Raw genomic sequence first — 22,835 nt, forward strand, 5'->3', positions numbered from 1 at the left:
ATAAAAATAGATCCAGTTATACAGCACTCTCTTTGGATAATGCTCAGTGCCAATTCACTTGGTGGCAAGCTACTGTTTCCTAGGGCTTGCAGTAACATGACTCATTGTGCGCTCATTCCTCAAGGTGCTTGCAGTTACTACATACTACCACTGCAGCTGAAGGCCCTTAACCTGATTGGGGAAGATCCTCAGCTGCTGTAAACGGGCACAGCTCCTTTACACAGATATGGCCTATTAGTATTTCCAGACCAGCATTCTATTAATATCTACCACATCTGGGATGTAGATGGTGCACGTTACTGACAGCATGAGAAATCAACAGCAGAGAGGGAGTAAGTTGATACAGATAGTTGATAGTACCAATGGCCTGAATAACTGCTTCAGCACTGGGAACACCCAAATGTCAGTGTTCAAATAATGAAAATGTAGTCTCTATAAACTATGAGTGGCCAGACTGGGAAGCCCTTAAATTGGTGAGCATTTATTCCCAATGAACTCTATGGGACTACTCCTCAGAGTAAATGATCAGCAACAGGAATAAGGATTCCACCATTTGTCCCTAAATAAGCATTCCTTAAAGCAACAGATCAGTCTAGGAGTAATGGTGACCAATAGGAAAAGCCTGGGGAGGGTTTAACTGACTTGAAACCCAGATTTATTGGTAACATCAGCTGCTCTGGGCAGGACATAGTTGTCCTAGGTAGGAGTGAACGAGTAGAACACTTAGAATATCAGGGTTGGAAGGGACCTCATCTAGTCCAACCCTCTGCTCAAAGCAGGACCAATCCCCAATTAAATCATCCAACAGATTTTTGCCCCATATCCCTAAGTGGCCCCCTCAGGGACTGAACTCACAACCCTGGGTTTAGTTGGCCAATGCTCAAATCACTGAGCTATCCCTCCCTTGTTTGGTACTGAAAAAATACAGCAGATGAGAATTTCACTATCCTGTCCAAACCGACGGATTAAAGTGGGCAGTGGAATGCATGCCAGCAAAAATGTGTAAACAGTTCAGCCAGGGTCTGTGATTTCTGTTTTGCGTACCTGGCAGACCTCTTTCTCAGGAACACCCCGTAAAAGTGCAAAGAACTCCAGATGTTCTCTCCCTGTCAGCAGCTCATTAATAGCATCAAACTGAGGGCAATAGCCCATGTTCTGATGGACTCCTTGGATATTAGACAAGATACTGTAAAGCAAGAGAAGATCCATAGTTAGGGTTGTGCAACATCCATTGCCTTTTCAGGTAGGGAACACAGAACAGGGATCTGGAAGTATCAAACACCAGTGGCTTAGGCAAAGCTGTAAATGGATCCCAAAAGCAATTCGGGGTCACAGTAATTTCTTTTAAAATGTGACTGTTAATCACGATGGGTACCATTGTCAAAAATTCCTGTGTAACTTAAGACCCTATGGGCATGTCTATGTGGCAAGTTATTGCGTGGCAAGCAGGACTGCTACAGCACAGTGAAAGTCCTGGAGTGCCAGCAGGAAGGCAACTTTGACTGTGCTCGAGCAGTGTCCACACGGGGCCTTACTGTGCAGCAAGCTGATGTGCTGGAGTTTCATACTGTGGCTTGCTGCACAGTTAACTTGTTGCGTGGACAAGCCCCAAGCCCCATTTTGAAAAGTGACTTGGGATTTAGGTACATTTGAAAATGTTACCCTATGACCTTGACTCAGCAGAGCACATGTTTAAAGTGAGGCAGGTTTAGCCCTGGTGCAAGCAGGGGCCAGTCTAGCAAAGTCAGTGGAGTTACATTGCTTGGGAATTTGAGCACACAGGAAGGAGAGAAGCAGAGGATTTTCTTTGGTGTAAAGCAGAGGGAAGTGTCTTCTTCTCACCTGTTTCCCTTCAGATAAGCTTCTCCTCCCGTCACATCTGTATCTCCAGTTAGCATCTTGAAAGTTGATGACTTGCCAGCGCCATTCACTCCCAGGAGGCCAAAGCACTGAAAACATTAAAGAGCAGATGAGCCCATGTGTATTTGAGTGCATGATTTGGCCTGCAGAATCTTTTATTACTGACAATGACAGGCATAAGGCAGGAAGAAGTCCCTGGACTCTCAGAGCTCAGGGTGAGAGTGAGGGTCTATAGGAAAAAAAATATTTTTTTTATGTATAAACATGAGCAAATTTGATCTGGAATTAGCAAGACAGACTAACTCTGGCTCCGCCCATTCTGACAGCTGCTCTTCAGTGTAATACCACATTTTCATAGGAAGTTTCTGAACTTTTATTTCCAACTGAAATCAATTGGAAGGGAGAAGGGAACAAAAGCATTTTATCTAGAGGAATAGCCTCAGACTGCATACCAAACACTAATGTATTTATCCTGCCACCCCCAGTGAGGTCCAAGAGTGCGATTATCCTTGTTATCCTGAGGGATTTAGTGATTTGTCCAAGGTCACATCCAGAGTCTGTGGCAGCGCAGGGAATTGTCTTAAGCACAAGACCATGTCTCCTCTTCATTACAATGAAAACCTCAAGGATTTCAGTTCTTATCCTACTCTTTCCTTCTACTGCTCCTAAATAGTTCAGTAAAAACAAACACAGATCTAGATGACAAATTGGACATTACCTCCCCAGGAGGGATTCCAACACAGATCCGGTCAACAGCCGGTTTTCTCTTCATTCTATAAATCTGAAACCAGGAAATAAAATTTATGAGAATGACCAATGTGGGAGGTTAGGAGAAGAGAGAGAATCTGAGCCCCACATACTTCCCAAGACATCCTTAAGGCTCCAGTCCTGATCCCCTTGGACTTGATGGCTAAATTCTCATTGGACTTCAGTGGGACAGGATCAAATCATACTAGCCATACTCCCGGAGGTGACTGGTGGTCGAGATAGTCAGGGGAGCTCATTCTGGGGTCTGCACTCAGGCATACAGGGCCAGATCCTCGGCTAGGGATAATTGGCATAGTTCTGTTGATTTCATTGGAGGGTCTGGCCCAGTACCTGATTGGGGAAGAAACTGTAATGTGTCAGACAGTGCCCCAGACATGCGAGACTTGTGCCAGAGATGCATGCATTTCTGGATGCAGACGCACTGCTGACATCAAACACATTTTACCTGATGGAAGTGAACTGCCTTTTAAGCCTGTGAATAGAATGTATCTGGGCCCTGACTCAAAGTCCACTGAAATCAGTGAGAGTCTTACCCTTGACTCCCGTGGGCTCTGGATCAGGTCCTGGGTAAGCTGTGTGGTACTGGTGAGGGACTGCCCCAGCCCCAACCTATCTAGGTAAGCATGAGCAGCCCTCTCTCTCTCTCACCTTGGTCAGCTCTTTGATTTCAAGGATGTCACTCTGTCCACCGCCACTAATTATCCTCTGCCTCTCCCTCGTCACATCCTCGTCCTCATCATTCACAGAAGGCAACTTGGCACTGACAGGCCTTCGAAGGGGAACAAGTCAACATGTGAAAAGGAAAAGAAGAAAACATCCAAGGTGAATGCATTACAAATGAAAGACAGAGAGGGTGAGACAGGTGTCAATCATGCACCAGCATCCAAACAGAACACACCTGGGGAAGCTCTTCTGGGTTTGCAATTCAGCCCTGTGCAGGAGGCTAGCAAGCTGCTTCCCTCCCACGTAGGCCTTCAAAGCGAGGCTTCAGTGCACAGGCCATGTGCTGACCCTGTGTATGCAGGGGAACTTCACCCATAGTGAATGCTGATCTGTTTGGTGTCAGAGATTCTATAAATCTTAAATCCAGGCACATGACTCCTAAGGCCTCCAGCACACTCTTGGGCTACTGATTATTGCTGTTCACATAGCGTCCTCCAGACAAAACCAGTTTCACACCAACTCAAGTTCAAAATATTGCCAAGGACCAAAATGTTCTTTCTTCGAGATGCCTCCCACAGCTTTTCTCAGGCTGCTTTGATTGGCTTGGGGTACACAGGGAGATGGGTTTGCACTAGAATTTTAAAATTGTACTAGTGATGCAAACTTTGGGCCCATTCCTGCTGCCACTCAGGTAAATGGAAAAACGACATACAGGGTCTGGCTGCACAATAATTTCCCACTGTGAATTGACAATGAGGTGGTACAATGGCTGGCTGCACAAGCATCATCATTAACACAAGGTTGCTAACTGTGATTTGACCTCGCTGATTGTCTAAGTTGTAGCATGGGTCTTTTGTAGTATGACCGGGCCAGCTGAATCCTATCTGCCACTGAGCCAAGAGCACACCTCAGGCTTCTGTGCATCTTCCCACCCCACGCACCAGCCCACAACACTGAAGCATGGTGCAGAGCAAGCTTACCTCGGTTTGATGAAGAACCTGTATTGGATGAGCACTGTGATAAGGAAGAAGACTGCCCCTTCCACAGCCATGGCAAAGAGGTTCCGTCCCACCAGATCCCAGGACAGAGGGGACACAAAACGGTTCTCGCCTGTTTGGAAAAGCCAAAGCACATAGTCAGCTTTGCACAGCGGCTGGAGAGACTGATACAAAGATGAAAGGCTCTTGCCCGGAGAGAGCTTACAAACTAATTTTAGACAAGATGCAATGAGAGGGTGATACTAAGGGGAAAGAGAAGACAAAGATAATAAGATCATGCGGTGACCCAGTTTTGGCTTGTGCACGTAGTACTTTTCTAATAGTGATATTCAGATGTTCATTGTGCTAGGTGCTGCACATAGCTATAGTATTAAAACAGGCTCTACCTTGAAGAGCTTACAATCTAAACAGACAAGACAGTGAAAGGAAGCATTATCCCCATTTTACAGAGGGGGAACTGAGTCACAGGGAGATGAAGGGACTTGCCCAAGAGCACAGAAAGTCTGTGGTGATGTCAGGAGTTGAACCCCGCCCTTCTGACTCGCAGCCCCAGTCCCTGAACCACACGACCATCCTTCCTCTCAACTTGATGCTGCATTTCATACAACTACATTTTTGTATTTTTAAAGAATCAACGGACTCCCTAATAACTCAAGCTCCCTAACAGCTGAGAACCATTTGCTCGCTAGTCCTGGTAAGGAATCAGACGGGATATCTACAGGCTCTGGCCAGTTCAGAGCAGACCTCTGTACTGTTTTCACTACTGTTAGCTAGGCACTAATCCTGCCAGGCCCTGTGAGCCAAGGGCCCTCAGTTCTTGATGAGTTCAATGGGAGTGGAAGGCGGTCAGCACCTCCCAGGCTCATGCCCTAGATGTCCAGCTGACGTTATGGATCCCGCATTGTGTGAGGTCACTTACCAAACCTTTCCAAAGCATCGGCCATGGCCTGATTTTTCACCATGTCGATCAGTCCGCGCCCCAGGCAGAAGTGGGGGAAGATGAGGAACACAGACTTCAGGATTTCATTGATGTTGTTCAACTTCTAATGGAACAAAAGCCAAGCACAAATCAGCCACCTGAGCAGCTTCGCAGGGTGAGAACCAAAAAGCAGGGAGGTTTAGCTTGCTGAGGGTGACTGTCCTGTGAATTTGCTTCCCAGTGGGTAGACACAACCACTCCACCCCCAACCTCTGACAGCAAGGATTAGACAAACAAACCTGACAAATAATGGGGGAACCCTCTGGACATGATTATAATTGTGCCTCAGGACCCCATGGTGCTAAGCACTGTATGTACCAACATCACAAAGATAGTCTGGCCCAGAGAGCTCACAGTCCAAGATTTAGATAATATGCTTGAGGTGAACAAATAGGGCTGGGGTCAGGGAATGGCAGAGAGGTGGGGTTGCCATGCACTGTCTCAGCACCCATAATAGTCACAGATTACCATCAGCTGAACTAATGCCAAGCAGGCATGGGATATCCCATTCCCCCAGGTCTCCAGAGGGCAGGGGACTGGTATTCTTATCTCAGCTTTCATTCCCACCTCCAAGTGAATACAGAGCTTAGCTTCTCTGCACAGCTTCTTTCCCTTTGACTATCGATTTGAAACAGCTGAAGAGTTGTAAGCCCCTTTCAGCAAGGTACATAAGCACGTGACTAGTGCCGCTGATGTCAAAGGGGCTACTCTTGTGCTTAAAGTTATACACATGCTTACATACCTTGTTGAACTGGGGTCTTCTGGGCAACATGCCTCACTTGCTCCACCATTCCCTATTCTGACCTAGCCTTCCCTACCACTCCCCTGAACACCAGGGGATACAGAATGGACACCGGGCACTCGCCAGTTCCTAAGGGCAATGTAAAGCAGTGGGGTGGTCAGCGACGCATCACTGGGAACATACATTGTTGGTGAAGAGCTCGAGGACGAAAGTGGCCACGCTGCCATTTATGCCAATGAAGAGATTCACACTGGTCAGCACCACGTAGGCTGTGCTGGGGATCTTGAACACAAAGGAAGCTGGGTACATGAGTGGTGTTATAGACCACCTGGTAAGCAGAAAGACACAGTGTAAGACATGCTCATTCAGAGCACACAGTCCACTGGGGCCTCACAGATCTCCTCGAGAGGTGCAACTTACCCATAGAGCAGGAGGAGAAGGGCCAGCGCGGGCAGGTTGGAAGAGGACACGTAGGACTTCTGTTGGAAGCAGATGAAGATGATGATGACCAAGGTGGCTGGAACTATGTAGTTGCACTGGGAGGAGGAAGAAATAGCTCCAGGTTACTTGAAAAATAAAATCAAATTTTATCCCCATATTGACTGGGAACATGTCACCTCAGGACGAAATGCAGAGACAAAATTTCTCGATACTTTAAATGACTGCTTCATGGAGCAGCTGGTACGGGAACCCACAAGGGGAGAGACAACTCTTGATTTGGTCCTGAGTGGAGCGCAGGAGCTGGTCCAAGAAGTAAGTATAACAGGACCGCTTGGAAATAGTGACCATAATATAATAACATTTAACATCCCTGTGGTGGGAAGAACATCTCAACAGCCCAACACTATGGCATTTAATTTCAAAAAGGGGAACTATGCAAAAATGAGGGGGTTAGTTAAACAGAAATTAAAAGGTACAGTGACTAAAGTGAAATACCTGAAAGCTGCATGGACGCTTTTCAAAGACACCATGATAGAGGCCGAACTTAAATGTATACCCCAAATTAAGAAACACAGTAAAAGAACTAAAAAAGAGCCACCGTGGCTTAACAACCATGTAAAAGAAGCAGTGAGAGATAAAAAGGCATCTTTTAAAAGGTGGAAGTCAAATCCTACTGAGGTAAATAGAAAGGCGCATAAACACTGCCAAATTAAGTGTAAAAATGTAATAAGAAAAGCCAAAGACGGGTTTGAAGAACGGCTAGCCAAAAACTCAAAAGGTAATAACAAAATGTTTTTTAAGTACATCAGAAGCAGGAAGCCTGCTAAACAACCAGTGGGGCCCCTTGACGACCGAAATACAAAAGGAGCGCTTAAAGATGATAAAGTCATTGCGGAGAAACTAAATGGATTCTTTGCTTCAGTCTTCACGGCTGAGGATATTAGGGAGATTCCCAAACCTGAGCTGGCTTTTGTAGGTGACAAATCTGAGGAATTGTCACAGATTGAAGTGTCACTATAGGAGATTTTGGAATTAATTGATAAATTTAACAGTAACAAGTCACCGGGACCAGATGGCATTCACCCAAGAGTTATGAAAGAACTCAAATGTGAAGTTGCGGAACTATTAACTATGGTTTGTAACCTGTCCTTTAAAATCAGCTTATGTACCCAATGACTGGAAGATAGCTAATGTAATGCCAATATTTAAAAAGGGCTCTAGAGGTGATCCTGGCAGTTACAGACCAGTAAGTCTAACGTCGGTACTGGGCAAATTAGTTGAAACAATAGTAAAGAATAAAATTGTCAGACACGTAGAAGAACATAAATTGTTGGGCAAAAGTCAACATGGTTTCTGTAAAGGGAAATCGTGTCTTACTAAACTATTAGAGTTCTTTGAAGGGGTCAACAAACATGTGGACAAGGAGGATCCAGTGGTGTTCCCCAAGGGTCAATCCTAGGACCAATCCTATTCAATTTATTCATAAATGATCTGGAGAAAGGGGTAAACAGTGAGGTGGCAAAGTTTGCAGATGATACTAAATTGCTCAAGATAGTTAAGACCAAAGCAGACTGTGAAGATCTTCAAAAAGATCTCACAAAACTAAGTGACTAGGCAACAAAATGGCAAATGAAATTTAATGTGGATAAATGTCAAATAATGCACATTGGAAAAAATAACCCCAACTATACATACAATATGATGGGGGGTAATTTAGCTTCGACGAATCAGGAAAAAGATCTTGGAGTCATCGTGGATAGTTCTCTGAAGACGTCCATGCAGTGTGCAGAGGCGGTCAAAAAAGCAAACAGGATGTTAGGAATCATTAAAAAGGGGATAGAGAATAAGACAGAGAGTATCTTTTTGCCCTTATATAAATCGATGGTACACCCACATCTTGAATACTGCGTACAGATGTGGTCTCCTCATCTAAAAAAAGATATACTGGCACTAGAAAAGGTTCAGAGAAAGGCAACTAAAATGATTAGGGGTTTGGAATGGGTCCCATATGAGGAGAGATTAAAGAGGCTAGGACTTTTCAGGTTGGAACAGAGGAGACTAAGGGGGGATATGATAGAGGTATATAAATTCATGAGTGATGTGGAGAAAGTAGATAAAGAATAGTTGTTTACTTTTTCCCATAATACAAGAACTAGGGGCTACCAAATGAAATTAATGGGCAGCAGGTTTAAAACAAATAAAAGGAAGTTTTCTTCACACAGCGCACAGTCAACTTGTGGAACTCCTTGCCTGAGGAGGTTGTGAAGGTTAGGACTATAACAGGGTTTAAAAGAGAACTGGATAAATTCATGGAGGTTAAATCCATTAATGGCTATTAGCCAGGATGGATAAGAATGGTGTCCCTAGCCTCTGTTTGTCAGAGGGTGGAGATGGATGGCAGGAGAGAGATCACTTGATCATTACCTGTTAGGTTCACTCCCTCTTGGGCACCAGGCATTGGCCACTGTCGGTAGACAGGATACTGGGCTAGATGGACCTTTGGTCTGACCCAGTATGGTCGTTCTTATGTTATTAAAGGCATCTTAATGCTCTAAATTTGTTTTTGTTCAATATCTTCATTAATGATCTGGAGGATGGCATGGATTGCACTCTCAGCAAGTTTGCAGATGACACTAAGATGGGAGGAGTGGTAGATACGCTGGAGGGTAGGGATAAGATACAGAGGGACTTAGATTAATTAGAGTATTGGGCCAAAAGAAATCTGATGAGGTTCAACAAGGACAAGTGCAGAGTCCTGCACTTAGGACGGAAGAATCCCATGCACTGCTACAGACTAGGGACCGAATGGCTGGGCAGCAGTTCTGCAGAAACGGACCTAGGGGTTACAGTGGACGAGAAGCTGGATCTGAGTCAACAGTGTGCCCTTGTTGCCAAGAAGGCTAACGGCATTTTGGGCTGTGTAAGTAGGAGCATTGCCAGCAGATCGAGGGACGTGATCATTCCCCTCTATTCGGCATTGGTGAGGCCTCATCTGGAGTACTGTGTCCAGTTTTGGGCCCCACACTACAAGAAGGATGTGGATAAATTGGAGAGAGTCCAGCGGAGGGCAACAAAAATGATTAGGGGGCTGGAGCACATGACTTACGAGGAGAGGCTGAGGGAACTGGGATTATTTAGTCTGCAAAAGAGAAGAATGAGGGGGGATTTGATAGCTGCTTTCAACTACCTGAAAGGGGGTTCCAAAGAAGATGGAGCTAGAGTGTTTTCAGTGGTACCAAATAACAGAACAAGGAGTACTGGTCTCAAGTTGCAGTGAGGGAGGTTAAGGTTGGACATTAGGAAAAAACTTTTTCACTAGGAGGGTGGTGAAGCACTGGAATGCGTTACCTAGGGAGGTGGTGGAACCTCCTTCCTTAGAGGTTTTTAAGGTCAGGCTTGACAAAGCCCTGGCTGGGATGATTTAGTTGGGTTTGGTCCTGCTTTGAGCAGGGGGTTGGACTAGGTGACCTCCTGAGGTCCTTTCCAACCCCAATATTCTATGATTCTATGAAATGGAGGAAAACGGTAAAAATATGGGAATAGAATTGAAAACGATGATGCTATCTGCTCAGAAAATAAGCTAGCACATTATACATGGTGATTGGAGAGCTTGCCAGCCACTCCACATCTTCCTTAGTCCAGTACCGGAAACGTACTGTGTACTCGTCCTAGGGTGAATCGGAGTGCCCAGATGTTAAAATAAATGAAGAGGAATAAGTCAAGGTGTTCATTACTGTCACAATTATTTGTATTACAGTAGTCAGATACTGATGGGAGGTTTTTCACATAAGGGGCCCTGTTGTGCTGGCTCTGGACATGCTGAAGAGCTAGCAATACATTAAAAGACAAGATAAAAGGTGGGAAGGGAAACAGAGGTGTGGAAAGGGGAAGTGACTTGCCCAAGGTCACAGAACAGGCCAACCAGCAGCAGAGCTGGGAATCAAACCCAGGACTGCTGAGTCCCAGCGCAGTGCCCTGATCACACCGTAGACTCTTCAGCACTAGCTAATGTCAGTAAATTCCCCTGAAAGTGGGAGTTCACCTTGCCCTTTCAGTAGGTGTGTGACCATATGCACATGTCTGTGTGCACACACATGCACAAGGGCCAAATTCAGCCCAGCCAGAACTCCGTAACCGCACCAGCTTGTACCAGGGATGGTCAGCTGTGCTGGCAGGACAGCCAGGTGGGTGGAGCAGGGGCAGGAGCAGCTTGTCAGAACATTCATCACATGCATCCCGTTAGGACATGTAGAAGAGCACACACGCTTCATCCCAGCGAGCTCTGCAATGAAGACGGAGTGCCTTTGCGTCTCTGCACTGCCTCCACAGCAGGCCTGGGCCTAACCGTCACAAGCTGGCCTTAGTTTTACAGCGATGGGCATTATACACATTGTAACCTGCTCTAAAGGATGAGCTTCTGTGAGGCAATCTTACCATATCCCAGACGAAGTTAGCCAGCCAGTAGATCACCGGTTTCACTCCACTGATGAACTGCAGGTGCTTGGCCTTGCTGACCCGCTCCTGGATCAAGAAAACCACAAAGCTGGCTGGGACGAAGGACATGGCGAAGATCACACAGATGGAGACTAAAACGTCCACCGACGTGGTCATCCTGGGCAAAGGGAAATCAGAGTGGTGATAAATTATTGCCAGAATCTCCCTCCATACCATGCCAGTGCACGTTAGCACCATAACCTGATTGGAGCCCAATTTTGCCACCCTCACCACACAATGGGAATACAGGTGGTAGAAGTGGGCCCTCTGTTGCAAGTATGTTCATTGAAAGGGCATTGTTAGGCCGGATAATGATGAGAGGTCTTTCACATGTGTCTAACCACAAGGGAAAATGTATGGATTTACGTCTGATCTTTACTCCACCAAAGATTTGTGTGTGTAGGATACTGGCACACGAGAGCAAACCTCTGCCTAGCACTTTTCTAGCGTTAACAAGCTTCAGTATAATGCAGTTGGGAGAGTCAGAGACTGAGATTTGCAAAGCTGCTTAGGGGATTTGGATACCCAAGTCCCATTAATGTAATGGGAATTGGAGATAAAATTCCCATAGGTGGTTTTGGAAACCTCAGCCTAGAGTGCTGCAAAATCCCTGGCCAGATCCTCAGCTGGTGACTACAACTGGCCATGTTAATCCAGCTTGGCTCTGGTCTGCTGGCTTTTGAATAACTAAGGTATCCTCGTTATTTTATTTACCCGCTCCCCTCCCCCAACACTCATTTCTTGCAGCTTCCTTAATTCCAAGGCACTTTCTTCTCCCCTCCCTTCCATTCCCTGTAGCCCCTCGTCTCCAGCAGGCTGCGGATAATGTTCATACTAGGACGTACAGGGCGACCTCGGAGAGCTGCTGCTTGGTGAGGTTGAGCGGGTGGTTGAACGCGGTGATCCCGTAGGTGCTGGGATTCTCGCCGTCCTGAAGGTTGGCCCGGAGGATGGCATTGTTGATCACATTCAGGAAGGAGCCAATGGCATGCCAGCCTTTGTTATTGAACCAAACCTGAAAAGCAACATGCCAGCATCAATAGGGTTGCCAGCCATGCCTACCATTCTACAGGATCCCCCATGTCCATAGCCAAGGGGTTCAGAGGTCTACAGCCACTTGGGTGGTGGTGGGAAGATGTACTGATTCTTCCTGCCTTTTTGCAAACTAGTCAGTCACCTCAGTGGCACAATGTACAGTTTGACAAGGGCAATTATATGCCCCCTGGTCTCCTGAATAAAGGTGGTAGCATCACTTCAGTTCAAATGAGGAACCTGGGATGTTCATGAGATCCTAAGCATGGGTGAATGGAGGCATATGGCCCGTGTGCACTGGGAAAGCACAATCTATGGTTCCTATGCTGGGAGCAGGTAAGTGCCACGATCTACCGATTTCCAAGACCCTTTGGAGTCAGTGGGCTTTGGACTGGGGTCCAAGAGGCCACTCTCTCCTGGAAAATCCCACACAGGGATGTTGGCAAATGATTCGGGCGCAGTGCCCCCTGTTCTGAACACATGCTGCATACAGACCGCTAGGGCATTGCCGATTAGAAGCAGAGCTGGGGTTTAAAATGCAAGGTTCTGGCTTTGAATATCAGGCACAGCAGTGGGTGGGCAGGATTTACCTTCACGTTGTTTTTTGTGTCCATCCCTTTCATGAAGCTTCCTAAGCTGTGAAGAAACTGATCTCCAGAACTCCCCTGTGAACAGCACACAAAGCACATTTGCGTCATTCATTATAGACAGTGCAGCGGATACCTTACTTATACTGTTTGCTTTGCCACAGATTGTGGAATGGGAAGGTGCCCCAGCCTCATACTCCCCCTAAACTGCAGTCCCAGGGCTCAGAATCCCTCACTATTCTGGGATGACTCCAAAGCGGGCAGGAAGTTGAGAAAGCCCAAGGGAACTCCAGAACTGTCTTTTGTGTGGAAGCAACTAACCAGCACAATCCCACACAGAACTTTCCTATTATAGCAGCTCTCAGAGACACTGTCACAAATACTTGCCCTCTCAAGAAAATCAATAGCCTAGATTCCTTCCTGTGCCAAGATCCATTAAGTGCAGAGGGGTGGGGCAAGGCTCACTGATTCTCTGAAGCAATTTGCACTTCCCTGGCACAGGTTAGAGCAGCTGAGAGGCTGCTCTAATTTACAGCAAGTGGCAATCGGGCTGGATGGGGCATAGGGGCCCTCTACTCCTGTTCTGTGCCATCTGAGAGTAGGGGAGCTCTGAGCTAGCTAGATCCAGCTGCTATCTGGCTGCTCTGTAACAGCAGAGTGGCATAGAGAGGCCAGAATGAATGAGAATATCAGGCTTGATTTTTTCCCCCAGTTCTCATGTTGTGGTTAGTGCAACACCGAACCTACTCCCTGCTCTCTGAGATTCTGAGCTGTGCTAGCCGATAGTAACTGGGGTCACTGACTTCCACTGACATCAATGGAAGCTTACTGGAGTGAAAAAGGAGTAAAATCAGAATAAGGACCTCAGGACTTAGTCCTCTTTAAGTCAGCTTCCTGACTCCACTTTGGGTTTATATGATCAGGTATTCTGAGACTGCAGTTACTAAATGGTTCTTCTGAATGTGAACAATGACGACTCCGCCCACAAATGCAGTTATATTACAACCCATGCTAGCATAATGTAGCTCAGCACATTGTCCTTTAGCTCAAGCAGAGGAAACTCATATTTTTAGACCCAAAGGTCTAAATCCCTGCTGGCCACACTCCCTCCCACCCCCAGGGGGGTACTAGGACATCAGCCCATTCTGAGCCCATATGAAATTGCTCTTCACCTTGGCTACCTCCAAGATTTTCTTCACTTGCTTGATGGCATCACTGACTTCATCACTGGGAGGAAGCAGGAGGGAACTGCTGGCACCCACTGAAAACCCACCATACCTGAAAGCACAGACAGACAAGACAGTGAAGCACAGACTGACTCTACAGTTTTCAGAGTGGTAGCTGTGTTAGTCTGTATCAGCAAAAAGAACAGGAGTACTTGTGGCACCTTAGAGACGAACACATTTATTTAAGCATAAGCTTTCGTGGGCTAAAATCCACTTCATCGGATTCATGCAGTGGAAAATACAGCACACACACACACACACACACACACACACACACACAGAGAACATGAAACAATGGATGTTGCCACACTAACTCTAATGAGAGTAATCAGTTAAGGTGGGTGTAGTGGGGTGGACCCCTGCTCCTGCCCTGAAGGGTTAAAAACAACCCTGGGAGGGGGCTGTGGCTGGAGAAAGCAGCTTTTAGGCTGGGCTGATTGGGGGAAGTGGCTGCAGCTGGGGCACACCCCCAAACAGACTCAGCTGGCTCTATAAAGGCAGAGAAGCCAGGGGAAGACATGAGTCTCTCTCTGTTTGTAGGGTACTTGAGTGAAGCAGGGCTGGGGAAAGGCAGAGGAGCTGGGGAGCTCCAGCCTGGAAAGCCCCAGGCTGCGGCCTAGCGAAGGGCTAACAGGTACTGGGGGTTGCAGAGGGCAGCCCAGGGGTAGGCCAAGGCAGCAGGTCCAAACCCAACCTTGCCAGCGATGAGTGGCTGATAGTGCAGTCTGCCCCAGGGCGTGGGGCTAGACAATGACTGGCAGTAGCCAAATACTGAGGCAAGGTGGGAATACTGAGTGGGGGTTTCCCAGGGAGGGGAGACCCTAAGACTGAGGGGTTACTGCCAGGGGGCAGCATCCCAGGTAAAAGGGCACCGGGTCCAGGGAGGAACATGGGGGTCAGAGGACAGGCAGATCACTGGCCTGCAGAGGGTGCTCCGGAGCTGGAATTGAGCTAATTCCCTGAGAGACCAGCAGGAGGCGCTGCAGGGGTGAGTCCGCTCCTCTACAGTGGGTATTATCAGCAGGAAAAAACCACTTTTGCAGTGATAATCAGGATGGCCAATTTCCAAGAGTTGACAAGAAGTTGACTCTACAGTGTCCTCCGTAAAAGGCCCTTTTTCATCGCCTGTGGCTTTTAGCTTGCTGCTCTGTGCTGGGATCTAATACCTCAAGTTTAGGCCTTCAGTGACAACTTGAAGTTAAAATTTTTGTGTTACGCTTCCATTCAATAGGATGTCCACACAGCCCACAGCAGTGAGACATGCCTGAACTCTCATAACAGCAGGTGCTGAACCAAACAGGACTCCAACTCGCTGAGCTCTCATAAGGTGACCACAGGACATTCAGGCTTATTCCTCCCAGGAGCTGTGCTAGATTTCTGGTTAATTCCCCCCAACAAAATTAGATCTGACTGTTTACAAAGCTAACCTGTGGCCTTTCCACACCGCAGCCCAACCTTTCAGCTTGCTGTCCTTTAATCACGCAGGGGTTAAAGCAAGGGGAAGCAAGACGGAGAAGCAGCTGCCATTCCACTGCTAACAGCAGAGTGGGGTCCTCTCTCTGAGAGCAACGCTCCCCCACAGTGCTCCCGCCCCTCTTAGGATGGCGCAATTGATTGTAACCAATCTAAGGGCCTGATCCTGCAAGGGCTTGCTAATGAGCATCCTGCTAACTGGAACTACTCACGGTAGCAGGCGTAGTAGGCAGACAGTATTTGCAGGATTGGACCCTTGGCTCTTTCAGTTTGCTCACGAAGTGCGGTGATTAGGGAAAGGCTCAGTAATTGCGGATACTATTTCTAGTGCAATGCTAAAAACAATCGTCTCATTGAAATATTTCCAGTGGGTTTAGATTTTGAAAAAAGCTTTGTTTTGCAAAGATTACGTTTAGGGGCAAACTTGACCGGACAGCAGCCCACCGAGCATGGTACTCAATCGGTTAATGAGCCCCAAGCTACCTAAAGAAAGGACAGTAACTTACCTGAACTCATTCACCGAGATCTTGTTCCTTAAACTGGGAAGGCAAAGAGAAGAAACAAGCCTGTTATTTATGAGATGGGCCATCAATCAGACCTACCCTCCAGCCATATAGACACAGACTATAGTGAAACAGAAGTGCATTAATGCTTTGTGTAACTCCAGGGAGTTCAGTTGTGTCACCCGACATTGATATAGCAGCTCCCGGGCTCACTGCACTACACTGCCTTGGCCCATGGGATAAAGCAGAGAGGGACCTGAGCTGGAACTGGAGTCAGAGACACTTCTGAACTTGGCTGAAGTTTTGGGCTGAGCCCATTGCTGGATTCATGGCCAACATGCTGCCTTTGCATCACAAAAGAATGGGAAAATGGGAAGCTGCTTACAAAACTTACCCAGGGTCGTGGTGGATTCTCCATCACTGACAAGTTTTAAATCAAGAGTGGGTGTTTTTCTAAAAGCTTTGCTCTGGGATTATTTTGGGGAAGTTCTCTGGCCTGTGTTACACAGGAGGTCAGGCTAGATGATCACAATGGTCCCTTCTGGCCCTGTAGTCTATAAATCTAAAACAGGAAGGGACCCAGCAGTTTCAGACCACGTTTTTAAAAGCCTCGTGTTTTACTCCAGGAAGAAACATTTCAGCTAGTTGAATACGTTGCTAGAAATACTTCCTGCTGACTTGCACCAGCCATTGAGAGAACAATCAAAGTGAGTTTGAAACTTAGGGTCTGATCCAAAGCCCACTGAAGTCAATGGAAAGACTCTCACTGACTTTGCATTAGTCCCTCCAAGACGATCGGGAAGGGGCTATTAGCTATGCACTGGTGGGTCTAAAAGGGCCTAAACTGGGGTGGGCCAGGAGAAAGCGCAAATTAGACTCACTGAGCCTCCCATAGTCTCAACTCTGCAGACGGCCCAGAGTTTAAAGCTCTCCACGGGTCAGATTCACCCCATGGGAGTTATGTGGTGCACAAGTCTCTGCATAGGGGTAGCAGCAATCACTAGGGAACAATGTGTGTAATAGGCACCTTTTCCCAATGATCTGTGCGTAGGTCTTCACCAGATAGTCCGATATGTTCCGGCCCGTCAGGTTCTGCAGGATGTCACCAGTGTTCTGTTCTCTCTGGTGCCATGGGAAAAGCAGAGACTTGGAATCGAGTATGTTTTCCTCGGCTTCATGCATAGCCCCCGCAAAGACCCAACCCAGCCGCCCATTCTCTACACACATCCCCGTGCTGCTCTGGGGATACAGAACAGCTGGGATCTCTCCTACCTGTGGAGGAGGCAGCCCCCCTGCACCAGGAGGGCACACAGGGAGCATTTTCTTGATCTTCTCATTGCTGCATTCGCAGGCTGGGGAGGGGTTCTCCATGGTCCAGTTGCCATTCAGGAAGATGTCCAGGACCGTGTCGGGGACAGAGGCGGTGGTCCATTCATCCTCTCTGACCAGGCAAGGAGTGTCTCTGCATGAGGCCAGAGCCAAGGCAAATGCAACTTTTTATAAAGACAGGTCAGTTTGCAAAAGTATGTAAATAATCAATGCTGGTCAACGCACAGAGGGAGTTTTCCGAAGTGCTCAGCTTGGGCCTAGCTCTGCTCCCACTGAAATCAACAGTCAAACTTCCATTGACCTAGCCTGGCGCCTGTGGAAGGCAAAGGGAAGGCTCTCATTAACATCAATGGGAGCAGAGTCAGGCCAACGCCAGGCACTGTGGAGAATCCCACCATTATCATCCCTTTCTGGGGAGTTTCAAGTGCCTCACAACCCCCAATAGAGCCACTTTGTGGCGGGGGGACGCCGCCACACAGCGATGTGTAGGGGCTTGGCTGGGCCTTTGGAGTGAGCATGGAGCTGCACTGCCCCAGGGTAGCACCAAGAGGCAGAATGTCTCGGAGCTCCCATTCCTGCAGGGCAAGTGCGCCTGCTACTGCACAACTTTGCAGGTGCAGATAATTCCCCCTCAACCAACCGGCCTACCCCACTGCCTGATGTGTGGGGCAAGGAGCTATGGCCCATCACCTCCCTACCCAGTTTGGGGCAGTGACTTCAGTTCTGGGCCTGTATACAGATCACACAAGGGTTGGTGGAGCGGGGGAATGGGGAGGGTTCTCCTTTGTGCCTTCCTTCCATGCACAATCTGGCCATAAATGACTTGCCCAAAGCCATTCAGCACGTCCGTGGCAGAGGCCTGTCTCCAGGCCTCCCATCCTGCCTGCTAGCCATGAAAGCACACTTGTGGAAGCCACACACACAAAGAAATCCTACAGAACATGAAGCAGAGAACTGTGGGAGCAAAATAACTAGACCAAGCCAACGATACATGGCCATATGGCCAGTTTGGCTTTTCTTTTCAAAGCCAAATCCTCACTGCTAGTAACTTGGGGAACACCCTTACGTCTCTATCCTGGTCAATGGCAGTTCCCAGCATGCTGCCTGCACGGAGCACTAGCAATGGCCTGGGAACCCCCGGGGGGCAGGTTCTTGAAGAGAGAAGGAAAGAGGTCATTTTCACAGTACACACCTGCACCCCTGTGTGCTCCGTTCTGCCCTGCGGATTGAGTAGCTCCCACTCAAGTCTGGGTCAATACTCTCAGTGAGCAAGGGGAAGGAAAAGGTAGGGCCTGAGCCTGCAACCCTGGCTTATCCTGAGTGACAGTGCCAACAAAAGATGCAATCACAAATGAATACTTTCATACAACATAGGAGGCAAGGGGCCTGCACCTCTGAAGGAAGAGCGTTCATATGAGTCCAGGCCACTGGGATCAGGCCTTCTGCTTGATATTTCCCTAAGATGATCACTACAGCTGCTTCTAATTAACCACTGCCATTGCAATAATACAAACACCACACCCATCACATTGATGTTACAACCCTGAAAGCTGATTCTGAGGCTGGTGGCAATAGCAGCTGTGAGTTATGTGACACCCATTAACAGCATCCACCAGTCCCTCAAAGCAGCAGCAACGTGAAGTGGCTTAGAAATGACAGAGCTACCCCTTGTGCCTGCCCTTGCTCAGATTCTACTTACGGAATGGAATGTCCTTCCACACAACGGGTCCCAAAGCCGGGTTCATTGAGAAGAGTGTTCATAAGCTTCTGAGTGCCTGCATCGTCTGGCGCATCATTGCTATGGGCGCATCAAAGAGACACATTCAGGGCACCAAGATAAGGCATGTGCAGCAAAGCCAGCAACACGGCAGGGCAGAGACACAGGTAAGACGGGAGGAAAAGGAACTGGGTGGAAAGTTTCCTTTGTGGCATGTGTGTTTCTCTCTCTCTCTCTCTCTCTCACACACAGACATACGAAAAGTACTGTAACATTTGGAAAGAGTTTGGGATACTTTTAGCTTCTTTTTTGTGTGACTTAGCATCTGAGAACAAAGTGAATTGAGATCTGAGGAAGAAAAGTGCCAAATAGTATTATATTCCTCCTACCATTCAAACTCACTCTTATTGGGAGCTTGCCTTGTTAAAGCTACAAACAGGCAAAATGGTGTCTTTTCTTTACCCTGTACTTTGGAGCTACACACACAAATGCAAACTGTGAGGTGATGAGACCGTAATGGTGAATAGAGAAAGCAGAACCAGTCCTAAAGACGCCTATTGAATGTTTTCTGGTCATTTGCAAGGTACCTGATAAAGGTATACTGCTCCTCGTACATCCAGGGCTGCAGTTCCAGGCTGGGGTATTTCCCGAAGGGAGGTACAATCAGGCTGAACATGAGAGCAATGCACACAAACACGGCAGGCAGTACGATCTGAAATCACAAGGGAGGCGGCAGAGCCACCTTTAAAAGAAGCATCCCCACAGGCATCAGCCGCCCAGAGCCACTCGGAAACACTGGTAGAATTGGGCCATGTTTCGGTGACTTCTGCAGGAGTTGCTGCCTGGTCTCACCTGGGCGAAGAAACCCTTCCTGCTGCGCTTGGCAATGAGCAGCCTCTTCCACAGTAGAGCTACGAACTGCTGCCGGATGAGCTTCCAGCCCTTCATCTGGTAGGACCCTTTGCCATCCATCCCACTGAGCAGGTCTGTCTCTCTGGATTCTGCTGACAACAAATGATACAGGACTCTCACCCACAAACAAACAAAAGCAGATTTCCTTCTCCTTCAGAGGCTGCTCCTGCTTGTGCAGACCGGACCCTGGTGGCTGCCCATGTTCTTACCACCATGTCTCCTAGACTCGCTCTGAGCACTATGGTGTGCAGTAGGGCAAGGGGAAATGATCTCTCATGAATATGCATCTAAGTGTTTATCTGTCTGCATCACTGAGGCTGAGACTACCTTTCCAGAGTACCTTCAGATCTGGCTGCCATTCATTTCCAAAGGGAACTGGGCAGCCAGATCTGCTAGGCACTGTTGGAAACCTCAGCCTTACCGTCTATACCAGCGGTTCTCAAACTGTGGGTCATGACCCCTTTGAATGGGGTTGCCAGGGCTGGCTTAGACTTGCTGGGCTCTAGGGCTGAAGCCGGAGCTCCACTGCTCAGGTTCCAGGCCCCCTGACTAGAGGCCGAAGGCCTGGAGCTTCAGCTTTGACCCCCCTGCCCAGAGTGATGGGGCTTGGGCTTTGCTCTCCTCCCCCTCCCTGGGCAGTAATTTTTGTTGTCAGAAGGGGGTCATGGTGCAATGAAGTTTGAGAACCCCTGGTCTATACTCTGTTCATTAAACCCCTCTCGGAAGCAGAGTTGGGCCAGCCCGGAAATGCCAGCTCTGAACATTCCCAAACACGGGGGAAAGTTCCACTCTAGAGTGGAACTTTTTAGCCCAGGTCCGCCTTTCATGATAAGGTGTCCCATAAGGCAGGTGCTTTATATATTTATCCTGAGGAATAAGAGTATTAACTTGGCCTTAGGGAAGGGTAGATGCATCTCAAAGGGCAGGGGAATGTTGATATAGCAGCTGAGATCCAGCAACATCTGGACATAGAAAGCCCCTGCTTGAGTTATTGTGGCTAGGTTACATTTCCATAGTCTAGATGTCACTAGGGGCACCTCTATACTATAAAATGACCTGACGCAGTGTCCACGGAAATCGCTGAAAAAGCTCCCATTTGACTTAATGGGTTTTGGGTCAGGCCCTTAATCTGTCCCCTTTGGACAGACTGTTTCATGCATATTCACACATTAGCTTCTGCAGGGCCCTAGAATGAGTTGGGATCTCTAGTGCTGATGCATAAACAAACCTGTTCCTCTTGCCTTGGCCCATACAGGGAAGTAGAGATTAATAAACATCCTGCATGAGGATGGAGCATCCAAGGTTAAGTATGTCAGGAATTCTAACACACTTCAACAAATGCAGGAGAAACTAATAGGACATTTGCTGGAAGGAATTTAAATAGCATCCAAAACTCTTCAAAGGTGTGCTGGTTAGTTTGTTTCAATGCCCTCATAAAATTTAGTATTTCTTGCATTGTGATTCACCCAAGAACATGGACAATGAACACATTTCTTTAAAACATTAATATTTTAGAACTGTAGATTAGTAATGATGCACAGACAGACAGAGTTGAGATTATTGCACTACAGTTCCTTCCATCTTTACCTGGATCTATGTCTGAATCATTAGGGTCGAAAGCATCATCTTCCGTGAATGGATGAAGGCAGCTCTGCCTGTCTCCAAACACACGCCTGTTCCTTCTTGCAGGTAATGTGCCATCTGAAGAGGACAGCACATGTTAGCTGATTTGCTCAAGTTAACAAAGACAATGAACAACCCTATTCTTCTATAAGCCCCAAGCACTGGGAACTGAAGTGTTACCAGCAAGCTACTGTATAGAAATCTTCACTGAATATTTGCTTTCAACTTTTAAGAAGTTCCCATATGCAGACTGAACAGCTGTGGACTGCCTCTAAGCTGCTGCTGAATTAGCACCAGAGCTGGGAAAAACCACCACACACCTTTGCATTGATGTGTAAAGTGAACCCATGAGCCAGTTTTTCACATGGTGTCCAAGGAACTTACTTTTAAGGGCACTTCAGATGTCCTGGTTTTCCATTTATCAATTAAAATGTGGGGGGCGGGAGGGTAATCCTAAAATGTTAATTCAAGATGTATTGTTACATCAAACAGAATTTGCTCTGTTTCTCCCAGGAACAAAGAGACTATTGGAACAAATTTGTGGTGCGAAGAGCAGCATGTGGAGTGAAAAGAAAAGTCAACTGAACATAGACACTTGCTCAGAAACTTATTTGCTCGGAAACTTATTTAATGACACTTATTCAATGTTTCATGATGAACTCATTCAGACACTAAGTTACTGGAAAAAATCCTCCATTCCAAGAAATATGTGCATGTGTCTTGACACTCAATAATGACATTTTTGTATGGCTATTTTGTGGCTTTAAAAAAGTCACCACAAAAGTGTTCCAGTTTCTGATTTTGAAAATAATTTGTGTAGCATTTTTCACTTGTGGCTTCTACACCAGGGCAAGAACCATCATTTTACAGATGGAAAAATTGACACCCAGAGAGGTCAACAGATTTGTCCAAAACTACAGAGTGTGTAAGTGGCAAAGTGGGAAACAGAACTCTTATCTGCTAAATTACACCCCCTTGCTCTAACCACTAGACATGGGGTTGGCAGCCTTTCAGCAGTGATGTGCCGAGTCTTCATTTATTCACTCTAATTTAAGGTGTCGTGTGCCGGTAATACATTTTAACATTTTTAGAAGATCTCTTTCTATAAGTCTATAATATATAACTAAACTACTGTTGTATGTAAAGTAAATAACGTTTTAAAAATGTTTAAGCAGCTTTATTTAAAATTAAATTAAAATGCAGAGTCCCCTGGACTGGTGGCCAGGACCTGGGCAGTGTGAGTGCTACTGAAAAGCAGCTTGAGTGCTGCCTTTGGCATGTGTGCCATAGGTTGCCTACCCCTTCACTAGATGACTGATTCTACTTGCCCAATGGCTTAATTCCTTGAATGGGAATTTTTATCAGTTGAGAATTTAACCCTCTGTCATAGAATATCAGGGTTGGAAGGGACATCAGGTAGTATCTAGTCCAACCCCCTGCTCAAAGCAGGACCAATCCCCAGACAGATTTTTGCCCCAGATCCCTAAA

General features: G+C 47.1%; 1 protein-coding gene across 1 annotated transcript in view; it reads right to left on the reverse strand.

Annotated features, from left to right (window-relative positions):
* LOC123372271 (phospholipid-transporting ATPase ABCA1) overlaps positions 1-22,835 on the reverse strand; it is a 156,097-nt gene that overhangs the window by 7,282 nt on the left and 125,980 nt on the right. The window contains exons 27-45 of the mRNA XM_045020273.1: positions 21,312-21,425; positions 19,665-19,813; positions 19,400-19,524; positions 18,795-18,893; positions 17,039-17,228; positions 16,794-16,888; positions 15,770-15,802; positions 13,737-13,842; positions 12,568-12,642; positions 11,791-11,960; positions 10,886-11,063; positions 6,431-6,546; positions 6,194-6,338; positions 5,209-5,332; positions 4,272-4,401; positions 3,277-3,397; positions 2,579-2,641; positions 1,843-1,949; positions 1,045-1,186 (exon numbers count right to left, since the gene is read on the reverse strand). Coding sequence (XP_044876208.1) covers positions 1,045-1,186; positions 1,843-1,949; positions 2,579-2,641; positions 3,277-3,397; positions 4,272-4,401; positions 5,209-5,332; positions 6,194-6,338; positions 6,431-6,546; positions 10,886-11,063; positions 11,791-11,960; positions 12,568-12,642; positions 13,737-13,842; positions 15,770-15,802; positions 16,794-16,888; positions 17,039-17,228; positions 18,795-18,893; positions 19,400-19,524; positions 19,665-19,813; positions 21,312-21,425 — 2,282 coding nt within the window. The remainder of the gene's footprint in view (positions 1-1,044; positions 1,187-1,842; positions 1,950-2,578; positions 2,642-3,276; positions 3,398-4,271; positions 4,402-5,208; positions 5,333-6,193; positions 6,339-6,430; positions 6,547-10,885; positions 11,064-11,790; positions 11,961-12,567; positions 12,643-13,736; positions 13,843-15,769; positions 15,803-16,793; positions 16,889-17,038; positions 17,229-18,794; positions 18,894-19,399; positions 19,525-19,664; positions 19,814-21,311; positions 21,426-22,835) is intronic.

Source organism: Mauremys mutica, chromosome 6 (assembly GCF_020497125.1).
Source record: "Mauremys mutica isolate MM-2020 ecotype Southern chromosome 6, ASM2049712v1, whole genome shotgun sequence".
Lineage (NCBI taxonomy): Eukaryota > Metazoa > Chordata > Testudines > Geoemydidae > Mauremys > Mauremys mutica.